General features: G+C 36.9%; 1 protein-coding gene across 1 annotated transcript in view; it reads left to right on the top strand.

Annotated features, from left to right (window-relative positions):
- LOC127416675 (SH3 and multiple ankyrin repeat domains protein 3-like) overlaps positions 1 to 21,154 on the top strand; it is a 286,289-nt gene that overhangs the window by 40,021 nt on the left and 225,114 nt on the right. Inside the window, exons 2-3 of the mRNA XM_051656158.1 lie at positions 8,154 to 8,357; positions 15,671 to 15,742. Of these exons, the coding sequence (XP_051512118.1) occupies positions 8,154 to 8,357; positions 15,671 to 15,742 (276 nt within the window). The remainder of the gene's footprint in view (positions 1 to 8,153; positions 8,358 to 15,670; positions 15,743 to 21,154) is intronic.

Raw genomic sequence — 21,154 nt, 5'->3', positions numbered from 1 at the left:
TAAGCATATGAGAATCTATTTGAGTCTTTAAGTGAGAATTAGGAGAGATTTTTGGTTTTGATTTTAGACACAGTTAATCTCTTTAATTAATCACCTGGCTGCAGAGCACATTTTGAGATACTCATAACTGTGCTGATCAGATTTTGCAGTTGTAGTTGGACTGTTTACTTAGCAGATGTAAAAAAAAAAGGATTTTTAATAGATGTGCTTGCTTCTCGTCTGTATCACTTTTTGTCAGTGTCAGGCACATTTTAAAATTCTCTGATCAGATGGTTATTTCCTTTCAAAGCCGGACATAAACTGCAAAGTTTAAACTCTTGTTTTAGCGCAGAGGTTGATGAGTCAATATATCTGATGTTTGAGAGACATATTCGAGCGGGTGAGCTTATACACTACGAGCCCATGTGGTCACATGCTTTTTAAACCACTTAAGACATCGAATAAGGTTGAAGTGAGCAAATCTCAAAAGTTTTACACCTATCTTTGGCGTCTTTATGTGTAAATGTGTGCGTGCGTGCATGTGTGTGTGTGTGTGCACCTGCATAGGTGTGACAGTGATGGACTGTCCCTGTCTTAATCTCCATACATGGTTTATATCCCCATTTCTCTGGATCTTTGCTGAAAACCAAATCCCTGTTGAGCAGAGCCACAGTGTGTTTCAGCTAAACACAATCATTGTCTGCTGCTGTATGTGCGCAGCTCAATCAATGCATTGTTAGCAATCTCTCTCTCCTAAACTCTGGCCAATGGAGGCCTGTTATGAATTTCCTCTGGCTAATACTATCAGCATTTGACCACAAGTTCAGTTGCCAGTATGGGTGAAGAGTAATTGGGGACATTCTAAACATGTGCAAATGAAATATGAATTAATGTTGGATTTCTGATTCCCTGATAAATGATGGACTGGGAGTGGAATAGATAGTTTCTGAGTCGGGTACTAAAGCAAAAAGCTTTTTGCCGTAAGCAGTAGCTGTGTGTGACAGTGATTTTACTACAGTTAATCAGTGTTATTTGACACAACATGAAACGGTGTGCCTAAAAGCGATGTTCAGTACACTTTAAAAGAAATTCTGCTGTTTTTACAATAAATAAATAAATAAATAAATAAACCTGGCAGCTGTGGTTGCCAGAATAATTATGTAAAAAAAAAAAAAAAAATACAGTAAAAATTAAACAACTTTACAGAACAACCTGTAAATTTAACAGTTTAAAAATTTTGTTTTTACGGTATATTATACGGTGCAGTACCATTGATTATATTATTAAATGATTAAATTAATATATTAACCATCAGGGTAAAACATGTGAAATTAAAATAATGCAGTAAACATGAACAACACAACACTACATCAAACAGTGGCGGTTCTAGCTTGTATGGCGCCCTGTGCGAAACCCGGTTCAACACGCCCCCAAAGTTGTTGACCGGGTGGGGGGATCTGTGTGGGTGCCTCGTGCCCCCCCGCAAGATGCCGCCGCCCTGGGCAGCTGCACATGTCGCCCATGCCTAAATCCGCTACTTACATCAAATATAACACAGAACAACCCAAAGTACATAACTGATATTAAAACTAAGAAGAAACATAACTATTCCCATTAAATATAAAGAAATGTAATGGGTCATGCAGGGAATTCTGGGAATGCCCGATTACTGTTTTTTTACCGTAATTTTAACAATAGTTTACCATAAAAAGTACATGTACTCTCTTGTTAAACATAATATACATTTGAACTGTTAAGTATACGGGAAAATCATACTTTTTACATCTTAAAATTTTACTGTAAATCTACATGTATTGTCTTTTTAAATATATTAAAATGTTTTAACATATATTTTACAGTAACTTATTTTTTTTCTGTAGCATTTAACAGTCTTTTACCGTTAGAATTATAGACATTTTTTACAGGGTATATAACTACATTTATAGGTGGTGTTTGCTAAGGCAAGCATAACTATTGATATTGCTACACCTAACACTAGATATTCAATTTTTCCAAGTAATATTGTTAAATGACTGTAGGGGGTTACCAAGCAACTCAGCTATTGTTTAACATCTTTGAACATGGCTCATCCATTGCTAGATCTATCCATTTCATAGAGCACAACAGTCTGGTTTCAGAAGTGAAAATCCAGTTTTTTCAAAGGCGAAATGATTATTAACTGAATATTTTCCAATGTATTTTAAATATATTGATTCTACACTTATAATCAGCGACTTTAAATCAATAGTTTTATATTTTTTCGTTGCTTTTAATTTTAGATTACATCATTCGCAATAGTTCTGGGATTGTAGTTAATTCCCGCATTAAAGTCGTTAAAGGGATAGTTCACCCAAAAATGAAAATTCTCATTATTTACTTACCCTCATGATATCCCAGGTGTGTATGACTTTCTTTCTTCAGCAGAACACATTTGAAGAAAAATAGAGAAATATCTCAGCTCAGTAGGTCCTTAAAATGCAAATGGTTGGTGATCTGACTTTTGAAGCTCCAAAAATCACAGACAGTCAGCATAAACGTCATCGATACAACTCCAGCGGTTACATTAATGTCTTCTAAAGCAATATGATCACACGGTTCATGGATTAGAACTCTTTTATGAAGGATTTTATGAAATCCCTGTGGAAATAAATGAATTGGAAAAAAATACTTACTAGAACCAAGATAGCTGAAAAAGTGGACAGGCACGGAGTAGAGACACCAGCAGGTCTAGTTGAGATCACAGGTGTGACCTCAGACTTTTTAAAAGGCCATTATTAGATGGTAGATTTGTGTTAAACTTTCTCTGCTTGCACTAAACCAGATTTATGAGCTATAGGGATACTTCTAAAAGTCAAACCACTCCACTATTTCTTGTGATATTAGCTCAGTTTGCTATGATCACGTTCATTTCTCCAGCTTTGTGACAGCCGTGTGTGTGTGTGTGTGTGTGTGTGTGTGTCATCGAATTGCTCAGATTTCACACATTTAGAATGCTATACACTTGGAAGAAATAAAAAATTAAATGGAGTTTTGAGGTTGGCCTTTATTGGTGATTAGAAGCAGTTACTTTGCTGTGTCTAAAAGTTGTCTTATTGAATTATTGGACTGAACACGACTGTCCCTTTACCCTTGATCTGAGTTTAAATAGAATTAAATGTGTTCCAGCTGCCTGTCAATGTGAGTGCAGATAAACATAGAAAGGAGTGATGGATTTTAAGATTGAAAATCAGGGTTAAAGACCGAGGCAGAGGGTTTGATTATCCACGACAACTTTGAATGAAACACAAACTTAACTTTGGGGGAATTCAGCAGACAATTACAAGTTTTCTCTGCTTTATGTGTTTGTGTGTGTGTGTGTGTGTGTGTGTGTGTGTGTGTGTGTGTGTGTGTGTGTGTGTGTGTGTGTGTGTTTCTGACTCATATTGTCTCTCTTCCCCTTCTTTGTCGCCTTGAAGAAATAGTCCACCCAAAAAAGAAAATTCTGTCATTATTTATTCCAAGGTAGAGAAAATACATTTTACAAATTAAATTAAATATGATAAAACTTTGATTGATACTATATATTCAACTTTATTTAAGTTGGATAGTAAAAGCTGCAAGACATCACTGATCACCAGACTTTTAAATCGACGTTGTCTCCAAAGTCAAAAAGGGGTGCAGCGAATCAGTATAAGAGCACCACACGGCACCGTGTTCGATTATTGCAGAGAACATCTCGAGACACACTTTTCGGAATTGAACTCCTTTCAACTTGACATAGTGTTTTGAAATACATTGCTTATACTGCAAGACTCTGAAAAGATAGCAAGACACATTAACCGCCAAAGACCTCATCTAAGGGTCCGTTCACACTAAATGCGTTATTGTGTCCGTCCGTGCAGTTTTTCATTTGTTTTTCTATGTAAATATGCTAGACAGATGTCTCTGACCGTTGCATGTGCAACAGTTTTTTTAGCGTCTCATGCATTTGTGACAAAAAAAAAAAAAAAAAAAAAAGAAATATTATAAAATGTATCTTAAATGTATTCCACACTCCGAATGACATACCAAGTCTTCTGAAGCTATATGATAGATATGTGTCAGGAGCAGACTGAAATTTCAGTAGTTATACATAGAAAACCTTCCATAGAACTTTTAAGAGAAAAAGCAGTGATGGTCAATTGATGAACCAATAGTTTTTTGAGTAAGATATCTTTTTTTATGAATCTTATCCGGTTCTCGAGTCGAGAACTCACTGACTCAATGGTCTGATCGCAGCTGAGAAAAGCTCTCTGGAGGGGAAAATTACCAGTGAATAATGACTTAAATTTTGGTCTGTTCTTCACACAAAGTGATGAGTGAAAGACATGAGGGTGAGTAAATAATGACAGAATTTTCATTTTCGCAGGCACTTTTTCTTTACAGATGTGTGAGGTAAAAAAAAATGCAGCAGATGAGAGTTCAAAGCTTCATTTGATTATGTATTTGCTGTGAGGAGAACCAAACAGAAACTTTGTAAGTCTCTCTCTTTCTCTGCTCTAGTAATCAGAGTGTTCTGGAGTGGGAAGGAGCATTGTGTGTTTTATTAGTGATGTATAGAGGACAAAGACACGGGTGAGAGGCTTTTATTAATATACAGCGCTTGATTGGTCGGTGGGTTTTTGCAAAATCTTCATTGTTTCTAGAGGCAAAGGCTCCATAAAGTGGGAACAGATAAACACATTACAGAAGTCGAGAGGCAGGAGGATGTAAAGAGCAAGATTTTGAGGAGAGAAGAAAATAAAATAGTATTTTTGAACAACGTTGGCGCTCAGTCATATTCACAACATACAAAAACAATCACAAAAGTCATTCATTACATGTAAATGTGCCAATATACCAAAGTTGTTGCTGTTATTGTAAAATCATGTGTAGATATTAGGGATGGGACGATATTTAGAATTTTGATATATGGTGAACCAAAAAAAAAATTACAATCCATATTGAGACAAAACTCAATTAAAATTGTGCAACATTGTTTTCTGTCCATGTGATCATAAATGAAATGACCCTTTAAACATCATAACATCTCTATCGCTTGATTTTACCCCTACTGCACTATTTTTCTGCACTGTTTACAGTGTTCGCACAAGGTCCTTTAAGTGCCCGAATTTAGCTTTTAGAAATGTAAGTACTGGAATACCTGGAAAATTGCCTTGTTTTGTTGAAAAGTGCTTCCGTGTAATGTGTCCATCAACGATGAGATCCCGCACTCCACTTTCATTAAATAATGTGTCTTTTAATATCCTCTCTGTTCTTTACAGTTAAATAAAAAAGTTAAAAGAATTTTAATCACACGTGCTCTCTCGTTAAGGAACCGAAACACTGTGCGAGTCTGTTACATGGCCGTTAATCTCTTAAAGTGACAGTAACATTTTACTTAGTACTTGCTTGTAAACTCAGTTTTATTACTTGTAAATTGTACACATTATTTTAACATTGACAGCTCTAATCATTATTATTATTTTTATTATTTTTTTTTCTCCCCTTTTCTCCCCAATTTGGAATGCCCAATTCCCAATGCGCTCTAAGTCCTCGTGGTGGCATAGTGACTGTGGCGGAGGATGAATCTCAGTTGCGTCTGAGACCGTCAATCCGCGCATCTTATCACGTGGCTCACGGAGATGTAGCGCATGTGGTGGCTTCACGCTATTCTCCACGGCATCCACACACAACTCACCACATGCCCCACCGAGAGTGAGAACCACATTATAGCGACCATGAGAAGGTTACCCCATGTGACTCTAACCTCCCTAGCAACTGCGCCAATTTGATTACTTAGGAGACCTGGCTGGAGTCACTCAGCATGCCCTGGATTCGAACTCGCTGAGCTCTTATCATTATTATATGTTCAGTTTCATGATATAATTTTAATTGAAGGATTTACAGTTTTAAAAAGTTAAAATGTGATTATAATAATGATGACAAACAAATTATTATTAAATAAGGACAGGACAGGTTCTGCTTTGTTCTGCACCTGATCAGCCTGCATGTAGCCCACTATTTTTGATGGCTCATTTGTCTTATAGAGACAGGTATGTGAGAAACTCTTATTATTTAAATTTTGAGCATTTATACTGTGTATTAAAGAGCTTTATTTTGATGAGAAATTATATTGTGCATATTGCTCAAACATTTTTCCAAAAATAAACTTAGAATTTTAGGTGTTATTATATCAGATCGAGGTTATATTAAATTGTGAATCTCATATCATATATCAAACCAAATCGTGAGATAATCATATCTCCCCATCCTTACTAGAGATTTACATATTTTGAAGAATATGCGAGCATTGCTTGCTTGTGCAAAAATTGTCACCATGATAACAAGGTGTTCAGAGTGGTATTTATCTTGTTGCTATGTGGTCGCTATAGTGTTCTGGGTGGTTGCTAGGATGTTACGTACTTACCCAGGTCATCTACAGTATATGTTAGAGACCGGGTGTTTTTTAAAAACTGCTGACCTTGAGTATGAACCAGAGATGTTCAAAAGTCTCTGAAGGAGAGTCTAAGGCCACGTCCACACTAATAAGTTTCCATTTGAAAACACATTGATTTAGCTATTTTATCGCTCTCATCGACATTAGAACAGCAGTTTCCTCTACCGCAAACAGAGCATTTAAAAAATACTCGAATAATGAGTCTCTAATTTAGAGTCCAATTCTCAATTTCAATTGGTTTCTGTGACTTCTGGGGGCTTTCACACTGGCAGTTAAGTCCGAAACAGAGCATGGTTCACATGAAAAGTAGGGGTGTAGGGTGCCGGGAACAGTCGTGTTCGGATTTGGACCACAGAAAACCACCTTAAAGGAATATTCCCGGTTCAATACAAGTTAAGCTCATATCGACAGCATTTGTGGCATAATATTGATTACCACAAAAATGTATTTTCACTCGTCCCTTCTTTTCTTTAAAAAAGCAAAAATCGGGGCCTTGGTAGCTCAACGAGTATTGATTAGTGGTTCTTGCTCTCAATGGGGCGTGTGGTAATTTGTGCGTGGATTGCAGAGTGTAGCATGAGTCTCCACATGCTGTGAGTCTCCGCAGTGTCATGCACAACGAGCCACGTGATAAGATGCATGGATTGACGGTCTCAGAAGCAGAGGCAACTGAGACTTGTTCTCTGCCACCCGGATTGAGGTGAGTAACTGCGCCATCACGAGGACCTACTAAGTAGTGGGAATTGGGCATTCCAAATTGGGGAGAAAAAGGGGATTAAAAAAAAGCATACATCTGGGTTACAGTGAGGCACTTACAATGGAAGTGAATGGGGCCAATTTTTTAATGTAAAAATACTCACTGTTTCAAAAGTATAGACACAAGTCATAAACAATATGCATGTAAACATGATTTTAGTGTGATAAAATCACGTACTAACCGCATCTGTGTAAAGTTATAGCCAATTTTACAACTTCGTTGCCATGATGATGTAATGTCAGAAAACCATAAAATTACTGTATAAATTACAACTTAAACAACTTTACAGCTCAAATAACACGAGTTTTAACAGAAGAATGAATGTATGTGCTTTTATAAAATTATAAGCTTCACATTTCTGTCTTTAAACCCTCAAAAAATTGGCCCCATTCACTTCCATTATAAGTGCCTCACTATAACCTCAATTCTTGCTTTTTTTTTTTTTTTAAAGAAAGTGCTGAAATTGATTTTTGTGGTAATCAACATTATGCAACAAATGCTGTCGACTGAGCTTAACTTTGATTGAACCTGGAATATTCCTTAAAGTGGGACTCTAGTCAAGTTTCAATCTCTGGTTTGAATAATAGTAATAGTGATAGGTCCGTGTACGGTCCATGTACATTGTGTTCATTTATTTTTTTTTTTTTTTTACATTTCAAATGAAACTGGCAAAAAAAAAAAAAATAAAAAAAAAAAAAGAGAAATCAGAACATTTTTATTTCAAAAAGCCATCTTGTTTTTAAATGATAAACCAATGTTCAAAGCATTTATTTATTTATTTATTTTTTTTTAGGAATGAACGTAATGCACACAGAGTGTGATAACTGTAAATATGTTTTTGGTGGAAACTATGATTGCCATGGCACTTTTTTGTAAGGCAATCTTCAGGCTCACCAGTCCTGTTGCATTGTGTAATTTTGCTTCTGACTCTTTCTATGTCTGTTTCTCTGTATTCTGCAGAAATGTATGAAGTTTAATGTCGAGTCGCCCATCTGGTTGTCTAAACAACAGATCCTCTGCACACTCAACCAGAGCCTGAAAGATGTGCTGAATTACGGACTGTTCCAGCCTGCATACAACGGCAAAGCCGGAAAGTTCCTCGATGAGCAGCGAACACTGAAAGATTACCCGCTACCTGCCATCACACCTGTACCATACCTGGAGGTGAGGAGTCTTCTGCCTTCCTGTGACCTAACACACCCCTGCTCTTATACTCTTAGAGGTGAATTCACTAAGCAGTTGCAGCACTTTTGCTTGTGGTATTTCAGCGCAAAAAACTGCGTCTTATTCATTAACCACCTGCAATCTAATTTAAACAGGCGCAATCAGTGCTGCAATTGTGCTGCATCTTGAGTCTTTAAGTGTAGCCATTGTCATTACTTTCCATGCAAACATGCCTTAATTAGTCTCATTATAGATGCAATTTACATCCCGTCAGATGAAAGCAGTCGGTAAAATGAATTTTATTTACAAAAGATGTTTGTTTACATTTTCTATCAATCGTATCAGCAGTATTTCATTAAATAATGAGCAAATGATGAAGAAGAGTGTTATAATCTAGCATATATCCAGATGCGCTGTGTAGTCAAGTGCACTTTTGGCATGTTTATTGTCTAAGAGATGAATCGGGTGTCTGGATCACAGTGATGCTGTACAGTCCCAACAGGGTGTGTTAGATCGTGGTGGTCTGCTGCATCCTAAATAGCACCCAGAATCGGCCCGCAAGATGGAATTGCGCATTTAAATTGCGTTCAGCAGGAATTTGCGCTGTTGCCTGATCTGCACAATTCCTTAAAGTCCAAACCTAAACCTAGCCATGTTTTCATAGGAAAATAACTTTTTGTGTACCAGCGAAGAAAGAGAAGCATTGGGGTTTGGAATAAGACAAGGGAAGCGTATTACAGGTTATTGTCATATATCAGTTATTTGTATTGCATAAATAAATATGGAATGAGTAACCAAATTTGTTCACAGACATTCCCCTTCTTTGAAAAAAGTGTTGGATAGGAGGCATTTGGTGCCTATATTGTATTAATTTAAAATTCTGTTTGTTGATTGCTGTATCTGGGAATAAAAATCCTACCTTTACATATGAGCCAAGCCATACAATATCTTAAGTTCCCTATCTGTCACTCACTCGACATTGTGTCGATGTAGTGACACTAGGGGTCACTCTTGGGAGCCCCAAACACCTCTGCTTTTTGAAAAAAGGCCAATGGGAATTGGCGAGTGGAATTTGCATGCCACTTCCCCGGACATACAGGTATAAAAGGAGCTGGCTTGCAACCACTCATTCAGATTTTCTCTTCGGAGCCGAGCGGTTGCATTCAGTGCACTGAATTAAATTTCTCTCTACCATTCACCTCAAACTGCTGGATTTACGGCGCATTTCAGCGGCTTCTCCCCCTCTGCACCCATGGAGTGCAGAGAATGGAACAAAAGAAAAGAGTATATTCTAAAAGAATATATTTTCAACTCCAAAAGAGCGGCACACACGGAACGTCTTTTTAAAGATGTCTTTCCGTTTGTGTGTTATTCCTGGTTGCGGTCGTTATCTCTTCGCTTCTGATGGCCACGATCACTGTCTTACGTGTCCGGGTGCTGCCCATGTGGAGACATCGTTCGTGGATGGGTCTTGTCCTCATTGCGAGAACATGACCATGGCAACGTTGCAGTCGCAGCTTGACTTCGTAAGAAAGCAAGCCACCCCAGCGGCTCCCTGCCTCGGTCATCCTACCTACGGGTATTAGGCCGCGTCGGTTAGCACAGGGGGCGGTTTGCGGACTTCAATGGGAGCACCTCCGCTGGGTAACCCCCCACGGACCTCCCATTCCTCAGCACGCTTGCTTGCCCTGGTCGGGCTCTCGGATGAGACCGCCGGCTTGTCTCAGGGTGAGTTCGACCTCTTATTCGGCACAACGTCGAGTGAGTGACAGATAGGGAACATCCTGGTTACTTTCGTAACCTCCATTCCCTGATGGAGGGAACGAGACATTGTGTCCCTCTTGCCACAACACTGAACTACCCGTTGAAATGACCGGGACCTTGTCTCGGCTCCTCAGCACAAAATCTGAATGAGTGGTTGCAAGCCAGCTCCTTTTATACACGTATGTCCGGGGGAGTGGCATGCAAATTCCACTCACCAATTCCCATTGGCCTTTTTTTCAAAAAGCAGAGGTGTTTGGGGCTCCAAAGAGTGACCCCTAGTGTCACTACATCAACACAACCTCTCGTTCCCTCAACCAGGGAACGGAGGTTATGAAAGTAACCAGGACGATTTCACCATCTCGTACAAATTTTACAAGTTGTCATGAGACTGAGATGGCTGAAACCACGATGTCTGTCAAATGATCAGATTTGAATTGTTCTCATTATTGTAGTGTACAATGTAAGTTACTTAGTTATATAGGACATTAGTTATGAGAGGAACAATCACCCTCAATTAAAAGTGAATGGCTCACTCAAAGTTACAGTGGCGGTGGTTCATAAATCACCTCTCTTAGGGTTTGAACATACAACCTTTCAGAATGTTACTGGTTCAGATCTTTTACCACCTTCCACCCACCATGATACATGTTCGTCTTTCACTTTTCTATCATGTACTGTACTGTTCCAGTTCTTATGAAGGTTTTCACACTTAATCGCTTCATGCATTTTTTCTGTTCATATATCTATCCGATCATCAAAAGACAAATGTAAATGCCCTCCAAGACACATTCAAGATGGATAGCAATATCTGATCGATCAAAATACCTTTGGATGATTGCATAAGAGAGCAATATCGATTGGGATACAGTAAAAAGTCTGACTGTTGGGTAGATTCACAAAGTATATCTCCATTGTACCATCCTGTTCAATCAGTCTTTATGGTCTGAAATAATATGATTATCATTTCACCTGATTTATCATTCCAATTATGACTTCTGGGTCCTCCAGAGAAGTGAGAGATCCAGACAGCTTCTGAGAAATGGCTTCTCCATATTTCTGCTCTGAGCAGATAAATGACAGGGAGAAATCATTGCCCTTTATGCAGTGAGGCAATTTCAGAATTGGTTGCTGCATTTTAAGCTGTGCTGAATTTATTATGAATATCTCTTATTGTAGATGCCCATAAACTATGACAAACATGAACGTCTCAACCCATTTGCTATAATTCAACATCACCAAGACACATCTATGTTAGCCTCTAAATATGTTTGACACTCAGTTTTTATCTTAAAATAAATTCCCTATAACATATATCAGCAGTAAACACTGACCACGTTTACATGCACTTACGAACACAGTTTATTCCAGGTTTTTTGCAGAAAGCGGCATTCTGAAATGTCATGTAAAGGAGAACGCTGTTTTCCTTACGCCGTTTAAGGGATTAAGAGAAAGCGGTTTAACACACCCAGGTTTCTCCAAGAGAACGTGGCTTATGTGGCCATGTAAACGCATTAGCGGCATTCTTACAGGTTTTTTGGAAGATTGCGCTGTGTGTGACCAGACCGGATAACTAACGTCATAGGATGGACCCATACATCATATCAACAAGTCATCGCAGCGGAAAGAATTCAACATTTCCACAAATACAGAGGGAAAAGGGCAACACAGATACACTATAAACTATACCCATTTATACACAGCAATTTAAAATCTCGACTACTGTCCCTCACATCCACGTATTTGCGCTGGGGGAATCCCTGAGTTTGACTTAAGAGGGAATCCCCACTATCGCAGAGCAATTCCGCTTCAAGTCACAATGAAAAGTTATGGAAAAAAAAAACACAGAATCGACTCTGGAATATCTGGAAATAAAGCCAAGTGACAGAGAATAAAATAGCGAAGTCTTCCTCAAATTCTATGTTTGTTATTTACACAAGCGTCATGGGGAAATTAACTTGCTGTGGAAAATGCTGCTTACTTACCCGAGCCGCATGTATATGGGAGTGAAGAGAAAGCCATAAACAAAGTGCATGTAAACCATGATTGTCAAATGTGAGTCTGTTGGGTCTTGGACTTTTATTTTAAGAGTTTCCTGTCTGATAGTCTTTGTCAATTATTTTGTTTCCCTTGCTTAGTGTCACGTCTCTTGTTAAGCATATTAGTCTCAGTATGAAAAGCCCTAATGTTTCAATGGTCTCTTGATTAGTTTTGTTTCCATCAACTGGCCATTTCAGAGTCTGATTGCCTTGTTACGTCTTGTTCTTTGCTTTGATTTGGATTGCTTTTGGTTTTTGATTTCACATAAAAGTGTAACATTGTGGCTCTTTTATCAAAACATTCATCGGCAACATTAAATTATCAAATGGTGAGAGTTTGGGGTGAGACTGTTAGTACAACCAATGGAAAACAGGGTGGGTTTTCTGGAATCTGTTTGAAAACAATGATTATTGTGGTTCAGAAATGTCTTCAGCTTTAAGTGTAACTCTATGCATGCATTGGCTAGACTCGCAGAAAACACCCAAATAAAGGTGAAACAATCAAACGTGAGTGATCTACATCATGTATGAGGTGGCAAAAGGAGAGAGAGTGTGAGTGTTGTTTTTGTGTGTGTTTCTGTATGTGTTTCATCATTTCCTAAAACCAACTGCTGCACGTGAGCAGTTCACGGTCGTTCATTGTGCTTTGATTACTTCTGGCTAAGAGTTCCCATACCATCACTACACAGCAGAACGTCCATCGACACACCAGCAAATCTATAGATCCACCACATGCTGGCCTGACAAATCCAACTCCCCTTCTGAAAACTGCCTGCATGGTACTGTTAGATATACTCATAGATTGAAAGATGGATGGATGGAAGGGGGTAAATTGGGTGGATAGATTCAGCACACAGTAAAGAAGAGTTCTGAATGGATAGATCTTAATGGAGAAGAGCGGTGAAGCCCCAGGCGGTGCCCTCTTCACGGGCACATGGTTTTGTGTACAGTGTTTCATTGGGCAATTGAAGAGTAAGAAGTTGCAGACAGAAGTTACTGTTTGGTTGTTTCGTAGTGGTGTAGTTGTTATATATTGTAGAATGGTGGTGTAGTTGGCGTCTTGTTTTGGGTTTGATGGCACTGAGGTGCAGGACAGGAATTCTGGGTAGTGCTGAGGATTCTGGTGTCGATGCACTTGTACTTGTTCTGTCTACAGCCTAAGAGAATCATACCACAACAGCCGGCTTCTGTGGAGAGTTTTGAGTGTGTAAGAGGTGTTCACTTGTTTGTTTGTTGATGATATTTCAACATGTTTTCTGGTGAAGATCCCCCTTTATGTGCCTCATGACAGAGTCCACTATCTCTGATGATTAATTTATTAGATTGGTTTAATTCCTTGAGGAATTTGTTTTATCCATCATTTTCTTTTAATCAAAATAGATTTTGAAAACCTTATATACTGTAGGTTCTTCCTCAATAAACCTTTTCATTAATTATTATTATTATTATTATTATTATTATTTATTTATTTATTTATTGCCAGTTTTTGACATACAAATATCCATGGAAGCTGGTATGCCTTTAAATAAATGTTCTGGGTTCAATGTAAGTTAAGATCAATTGACAGCTTTTTGTGAAATAATTTAACCTCAACTCTCATTTATAAAAAATAAAAAAATAAATAAAAAATCATGGTTACTGTACGTCCCTTACAATGGAAGTAAATGAGGCCAGTCCATAAAAGTTAAAAAGTACAAAAAGTTCAAAAGTATAGTCATAAGATTTAAACATTATACAAGTTTACAAGATTGTAGTTTGATAAAATCACTTACCAACCTTGTCTGTGTAAAGTCATATCCAATTTTACAACATTGTTGTCATGACTACGTATTGCCGATAAACCCTATAATCCCAGCAATTGATTTTATCACATTAAAATCATGTAAACATGTATAATGTTTACATCTTGTTGCTTCTCTTTTGAAACAGTGAGTATTTTAATTTTTACGGATTGGCCCCATTCACTTCCATTGTAAGTACCTCACTGTAACTGCAGTTTTTGCCTTTATTTTTATAAATAAGTCACGTCTATTTTGTATTAATTTTTTTCTTGTATTTTGTTTTATTATTTTTTATCAATTAATTCTTTATTTTTTTAATTATTATTATTATTATTATTTTTTATTTTTATTTTTTGTAATCAACATTATGCCACAAATGCTGTTGATTTGTTCCTGAGGCTTTTGCAAATGGGTTTGAGTTTGACAGCAAAACAATACTCTGAGTTTTGAAAGTCTGAAACTTTGCTGTTTTTGTCCTGGTTGAAAAGCTTTCCCACTTCTTAACTCAAAAAGAGGGATTTTTGCAAAGTACAATCAGTTCTCTTGGCATTTAAAGGTGAAGTGTGTAATTTTTTTCTATTATAATGCTTAAACTCCCAGTTTAATGTGCAGATACAACTATCAGTAAGCCATTCGTTGGTTGATTGATTGTGAGTTTGTGGCAGGACTGCCTGTTTCCACCAGAAGGGGTGATAGACGTGTGTGGGAAACCTGTTTAGAAATAGTCATTATTTTTTCTATTTTTGCCATATTGGCATATAAATTACATATTTGACCTTTGATTTCAAACGTTGATCTTTAAAAGTGCTGATAGTGACAGTGGCTAAAGATCAGGGCTTGTAATCAAAAGGTTGCTAGTTCAATCCCTGTAAGGAGCGAGCCATGAGACATCACCATTGTGGCCCCCACCATTTGTTCTGAACGGTTAAAATAATTATATAAATAGTTATATGAACACTACTCATACTCGAGAAAAAAAAAATGAAATGCTTCTCTCAAAGTCACCAGAATTTTAATGCTTTATTTATGCAAAATAATTCTCCCATGGGAGGGAGCATGCCACTGGACCCCCATATATATAAAGTTGTACAAGGCAAATTTCTGTGCGTACCCTCAGATGAAATCCTGCAGGTGCCCATGGTGCATGTATATGTAGTTATTATAAAGGTCTTCATTCACAGAAAGTGACATCCATAATGGGCGATTAGACAAAGAAATGTGTGATGCAGTAGTTTCCTTCAGGATCAAAGCACAAGTGTACTGTGATAAACCCTTTGGCCTTTAATTTCATGAAAAATTATTGGGGAAAATTTAGCCAGTTATAACCGGTTACCAGCATTTAAAAATAACATTTTCATTCCGGAACAATTGAAAATCACTTTGTTACAGTTTCCGGTTACGTTCTGCAAAAAATAAATTTCATTGGTTTTCGTTCCTTGAACCATTTTTAGTCCTTGATACACAGTATATGTAAGCGCAGCGTAGTTCTAGCGGGAAGACTAGCAGCTGTACATTAGCTAGGTAACTCCTAGCCAATCACATTTAAGCCATTGCTTTATAAGTCTGCTCACAATCTATCAAAGAAGGTTGGTTGCTAGAGGGTTGTGATTCTGAGTTGAGCATTTCACACCTGTAACAGAGTCTGTCTTAGTTTAATCAAATATAGTTTTAGTGAGAAATGAGTTGAATTCACAGTATGTTTTTCTTTTTTTTTTTTTTTTTTTTTTGGCAGTTTTGCTACAAGAGGCGAGTGTACACACAGACTCACCTGGATGAAAAGCAGCTGTCAAAACTTCACACAAAGGTAAGACGAAAGTGTTTAGACTCTAAGTGTACTTACCAGTGGATCTGTTGATCTTCACTATTTTTTTTTACTCTTAGTTTCTCAGCGATGTGATTCAGTCAGGTTTAAATTATTATCCAGGCTGAATTTGGAGTCCAATTTTACATACTGTCTGAGGATGTAATGCATTTGATGAAAAGTTTACTTTTCGGCCATTAATTAAAAAAAAATAAAAAATAAAAAATAAAAAATAAAAAACACCTACTGTTTTGTGAATACTGAGGATATGGACATGGTATTCAACTGACATACTGCTTTTGGCATACTATATAGAAGGCAAGTATGCATATTCGGACACATGGAAAGACATCATTGTCATGTGGTATCTGTTACTTGTTTCAGCGCTGGTCAGAACGGACCACTCACATTGTTTGTGATTACTGGATATGGATATTTATTCATTTATTTATTTATTGAGATTTAGAGGATGGGTGGAAAACTCCATAAAAATCCATTTGTTTCTTTAGACAGATTTTACAGATTAAAAAAAAATAATACTTTCAGTATAGTGTACAAAGTCTTCAATAAGAAAAAGAAAAAATATCCTGAGATTTGAAAGCTGTTAATTTTGGATTTGGTGGCGCAGAAGTTACACGTTTACAAGTTCCTGCCATTCTGAAGGTGTTTGGTTGTTAATGAGCTCTTCAGAATGATTATGATGATGATAACGATGACGACGTTGATATTGGCAATAATCATGAAGCTGTGGAAGCGTTTACAAGAGTGCGACCTCCCTGCTCTTCACAGATCAACAAAACTTCTCATAAACACACCGTGATACATGGCAATTATCAGCAAACCCCATCCACTCCCTGCTCATCACGTTAATGCTGATGTTTTTGGCCCGTCTGGCCTCGGCGAGGGAGATCTCCTCTCATCTCTTCAGGAGAGTCAGAGTAACGGCCTAAATCAAAATGAGTCATTAGTGCAATAAATGAAAATCAATGTTGGCTTCATACCAATTCCAGCATCATCATGTCAGTTTGAATCCCCTATTCCTTTCAATTAGACCAGAGCCTTTCTTTGGATGACGCCGATAATACCACACAGCTGACAGCATAACCCTGTGTGACCGTATTATTGTGGTGTGGAAAATGAAAACGTTTATATCAACGAATAATCCACACTGGTATTTATTAAAGGGACAGCTCTTCCAAAAATGTAATTACCCTCAAGTAATTTCAAACCAAAACAATGAGATTGTCTCTCTTCTGTGTGAAACAAAAGATGATTGACTCCTGCAATGTTTGGATCATTTTTGACCCATTAAATAAAATAGTCTTAAAGGAATATTCCAGGTTCAATACAAGGTTAAGCTCAGTTGACAGCATTTGCGGTATAATTTTGATTGAACAAAAATTATTTAGACTCGTTCCTCTTTATCTTAAAAAAATAAACTCTGGGTTACAGTGAGGCACTTATAATGGAAGTGAATAGGGGCCAATCTCTAAATGCAAAAATACTAACTTTTTCAAAAGTATAGCCACAAGACATAAATAATATGTACAGGGCCATTCTAGGCATAGGCAAACTAGGCGGTCGCCTAGAGCACCACCTGCTGGGAGGGCGCCAAAGAGGAGTCCTCAACTCACCCCCCCCCCCCAATGGAGGCGCAAATAGGGATCACACCTAGGGTGCCAGAATGGTCTGAAACGGTACTGAATATATGACACTATTTTGTTTATCCCCGGAAATTGAGGTTACAGCAGCAGAGACATAGATACCACAAAACAGAACAATAGCAATACAGTAAATGCCACATAAAATAATAATAAATAATAAAAAAGTCACCCCCCCCCCCAAAAAAAATACAATAAATAAATAAATAAGTAAAAAAAAAAAAAAAACAAAAAAAAAAAACATAATATATATATATTAAATGAATAAATAATCAAACACCATCATCATACTGCTGTAATAATAATAATAGAATTTAAACATTTTACTTGCAGAAATGTTAAGCATGGCGGACAGTTAATTTTTTTTTTTAAATCACAGTGCTTGTAAATCACATCACATACACACACGCCCCCCCCCCCCCCAACACACACACACACACACACACACACACACACAATATCATTCCATATACTGTATAACCAACAACATTGCTGCTCATAATAGTGCTAATCAATGCATACATCCCAATATATTAAAAAGGTTAAAAAAAATAAAAAAAAACATATATATATATATATATATATATATATATATATATATATATATATATATATATATATATTAATTCATAACAATTTACACAGTATATACACAATTCAAACATCGTGCTTGATATGTTCAGTTCAGTGTACTGTTGTACATCCTAATTGCTGCAGCTATAAAGGACCTAAAGTAGCATTCTTTCTTACATCGAGGAGGAATCAATCTCCTACTAAATGTGCTCTATTGTGCATCAACAATACTGTGTAATGGGTGAGAGGTGTTGTACATAATGGCTGAGAGCTTAGCCAGCATTCTTCTCTCCATCACCACCTCTAGGGGGTCAAGACTGATCCCTAAAACAGAGCTGGCTTTTCTTATCAGTTTGTTCAGTCTGTTCAAGTCACCAGCCCTAATGCCGCTACCACAACACATAACAGCATAAACGATTACTGCCACCACAGACTCATAGAAGGAATGGAGCATTACCCCCTCAAACTCCAAAAGATCTTAGCCTCCTCAAAAAATAGAGTCGGCTCTGGCCTTTTTTATATACAATGTCTGTGTTGGTGGCCCAGCTCAACTTATTGTCCAAATGCACTCCAAGATTTTTATAGGAGGTAACGATCTGAATGTCCTCCCCATGAATACTGACAGGAGACAGTGCTGGTTTTGCCCTCCTGAAATCAACCACCATCTCTTTGGTTTTATTGGTGTTAAGCTGGAGGTGGTTCCATTTACACCAGTCCACAAAGTTCTCCACCAGAATCATATATGTGTGCATCAACAATATGTGTGTTAACATGATTTTAGTCTGGTAAAATCACTTACTAACCGCATCTGTGTAAATTAAAATCCAATTTTACAGCTTTGTTGCCATGACGATGTTACTCTGATGTAAACCCTAAAACCCTTAAACGGCTTAACTTGTACTGAACCCGGAACATTCCTTTAATCTTGCATTTGCCACAACAATTAATGAATGAACAAGTTATCTGAAATGAACAATATATATATATTAATTCAGTTAATTAATCAGCATACCATGTCGTTAATTTGATTAAAAATGATTATCAGTTGACAGCCCCAATATATATATATATATATATTGATTTTAAAACTAATCCCCATATAAACACATCACCTTTAATTTACCGTTGTGGCATTACACTGATATTTGAGACGACTGAAATGGGATGTGAATGGAATTCAGATCGGGCAGTACCATTGTGCTCCTAAGTGGCAGCTACCCTGAATTATTTTGTAAGACTGTTTTTTTGTCACTGTGGCTTATTTGCTAAAGAATTATGGGATGTTTAACCATGTACAGTGTTTAGCTGTTGGACTGCGCCATCTCCCGCTTGCACAGGGGGGCAGAGAGGGCACGCTGCTGAGATGAGGCTCGTTATCCGTTTATATACTGACAGTGTTTTTCATGAGTTTTACTGACTGCTCCTGCTGGTTGCACACATAAATAATCAAACATACACATATTCTAAGAAATGCACATGAAGTGTTCCATTTGACTATTGCGCAATATTACAAGTCTTCTGAAAACATACAATAGCTTTGTGTGAGGAATAAAAGGAAATGCAAGTTGTTTGCAGAATTTTTTTTCTCCATATTTTGGTGCACCTTTCCAGGCTGTGGATGTTTGAACAATGTATACATCCTTTTCCTAATCACTATTTATGTCTAGCTTCCCATTAAAAATATCTACACACACACACACACACACACACACACACATATATAATGTATTTTTTTATTTTTTTACTGGTTAACAACAAGACAAACAATTATTTAATTGTGATAAAATTGCTTTTTATCACTATAAATTAGGTTTTTAATTAGGTTATAGGTTATGTCAAACCAGGGTCTGAAATTAACAGGGGCATAGGAAAATAGTGCCTCCAAAATAGACAATAATGTCTCAGAAATTCAAAATTTGCAGATAAAGGGAAAAAAAAGGTCCTGTAATGAATTCTTCTGTTTTATTTAAAACATCCTGATATACTACTTAATATTATTTTTTAGGCCTGTTTTACATAAAGTATGAGGTCTACTTATTCAGACTGATAATTTATGTTAAAGAATTCAAAAGGAATTCAGTCTGTGTATATTTTAGAAAAATATTCCCTCATAGGTTTTTAGTTTAGTTTCAGTCTTTATTGTCCTCAAAAGGCAATTTGTAATGTAGATGGCAGTACTCACACACACATATACAGTTAACAATTATTACAATGAGTCATTTATAAAATTGATAACTGTCGGAATTAAAGAGTTTTTGTAAGGATGAAAAATGCTCCTTGATATCACATTCATGGGGCAAATATTGCCCCTTCAAGCAAAAGTTCATTTCTGATGCTGTCAAATGCTTTATTGTTTGTTTCAACATTATAGAAAACACATAATTTGCACATAGGCACATGCTCACAAATGCACGTGCATGCACATGCTCAGAGATGCTCAGAGAACTAACACACACAGATTTCCTGTCAAATTGTGCCACAGTGGTGTGTGCAGTTGTCTGTGTGAGGTCATGCATCAGCCTACTTTTAAGTCATTCACTGATGTCTTTACAGAGCAGAGATAAAACCTGTGTGTGTGTGTGTGTGTGTGTGTGTGTGTGTGTGTGTGTGTGTGTGGTTTTTAGTAGAGCCTTGTGGCCGGAGATGTGCTCATCTGGTAGACGGAAGAAAGACAGCTTTCTTTAGCAGAGACACCACACTTTTGTCCTGAATCACCTGATCTTGTGGAAATGAGAAGTTATCGTTGCATCACTGTGCTTATAAACATACAGTGCTGTTCAAAAGTCAGATTCCATACTGAACATCTGGGATGCAAAATTTAATTTAAGTCTGTAAATAAACAGAAAGTTTTAGGATTTCAAGACCTTTTTTTTTTTTTTTTTTGTAATAATAAAATAATAATAATAATAATAATACAAATATATAATATATATATATATATGTATATGATGTAAAAATGTATATTTAAGATGTAACACTTTACAATACGGTTGTAATTTTTAACTTTATTAGTTAACATTGATAATGCTTTTACAACACTTATTAATCTTGGTTAATGTTAATTTAAACATAAACTAATAGATTTGTCAAATTAAAGGTTGTACACTGGATGTTAATATTTTTTATGGTTATGTTGCATTAACATCTAACAATAAACAATTGTATTTGTAAACAAATTAAC

Source organism: Myxocyprinus asiaticus, chromosome 26 (genome assembly GCF_019703515.2).
Source record: "Myxocyprinus asiaticus isolate MX2 ecotype Aquarium Trade chromosome 26, UBuf_Myxa_2, whole genome shotgun sequence".
In the NCBI taxonomy this organism is placed as follows: domain Eukaryota; kingdom Metazoa; phylum Chordata; class Actinopteri; order Cypriniformes; family Catostomidae; genus Myxocyprinus; species Myxocyprinus asiaticus.
This window is presented reverse-complemented; position numbering and strand designations above follow the sequence as displayed.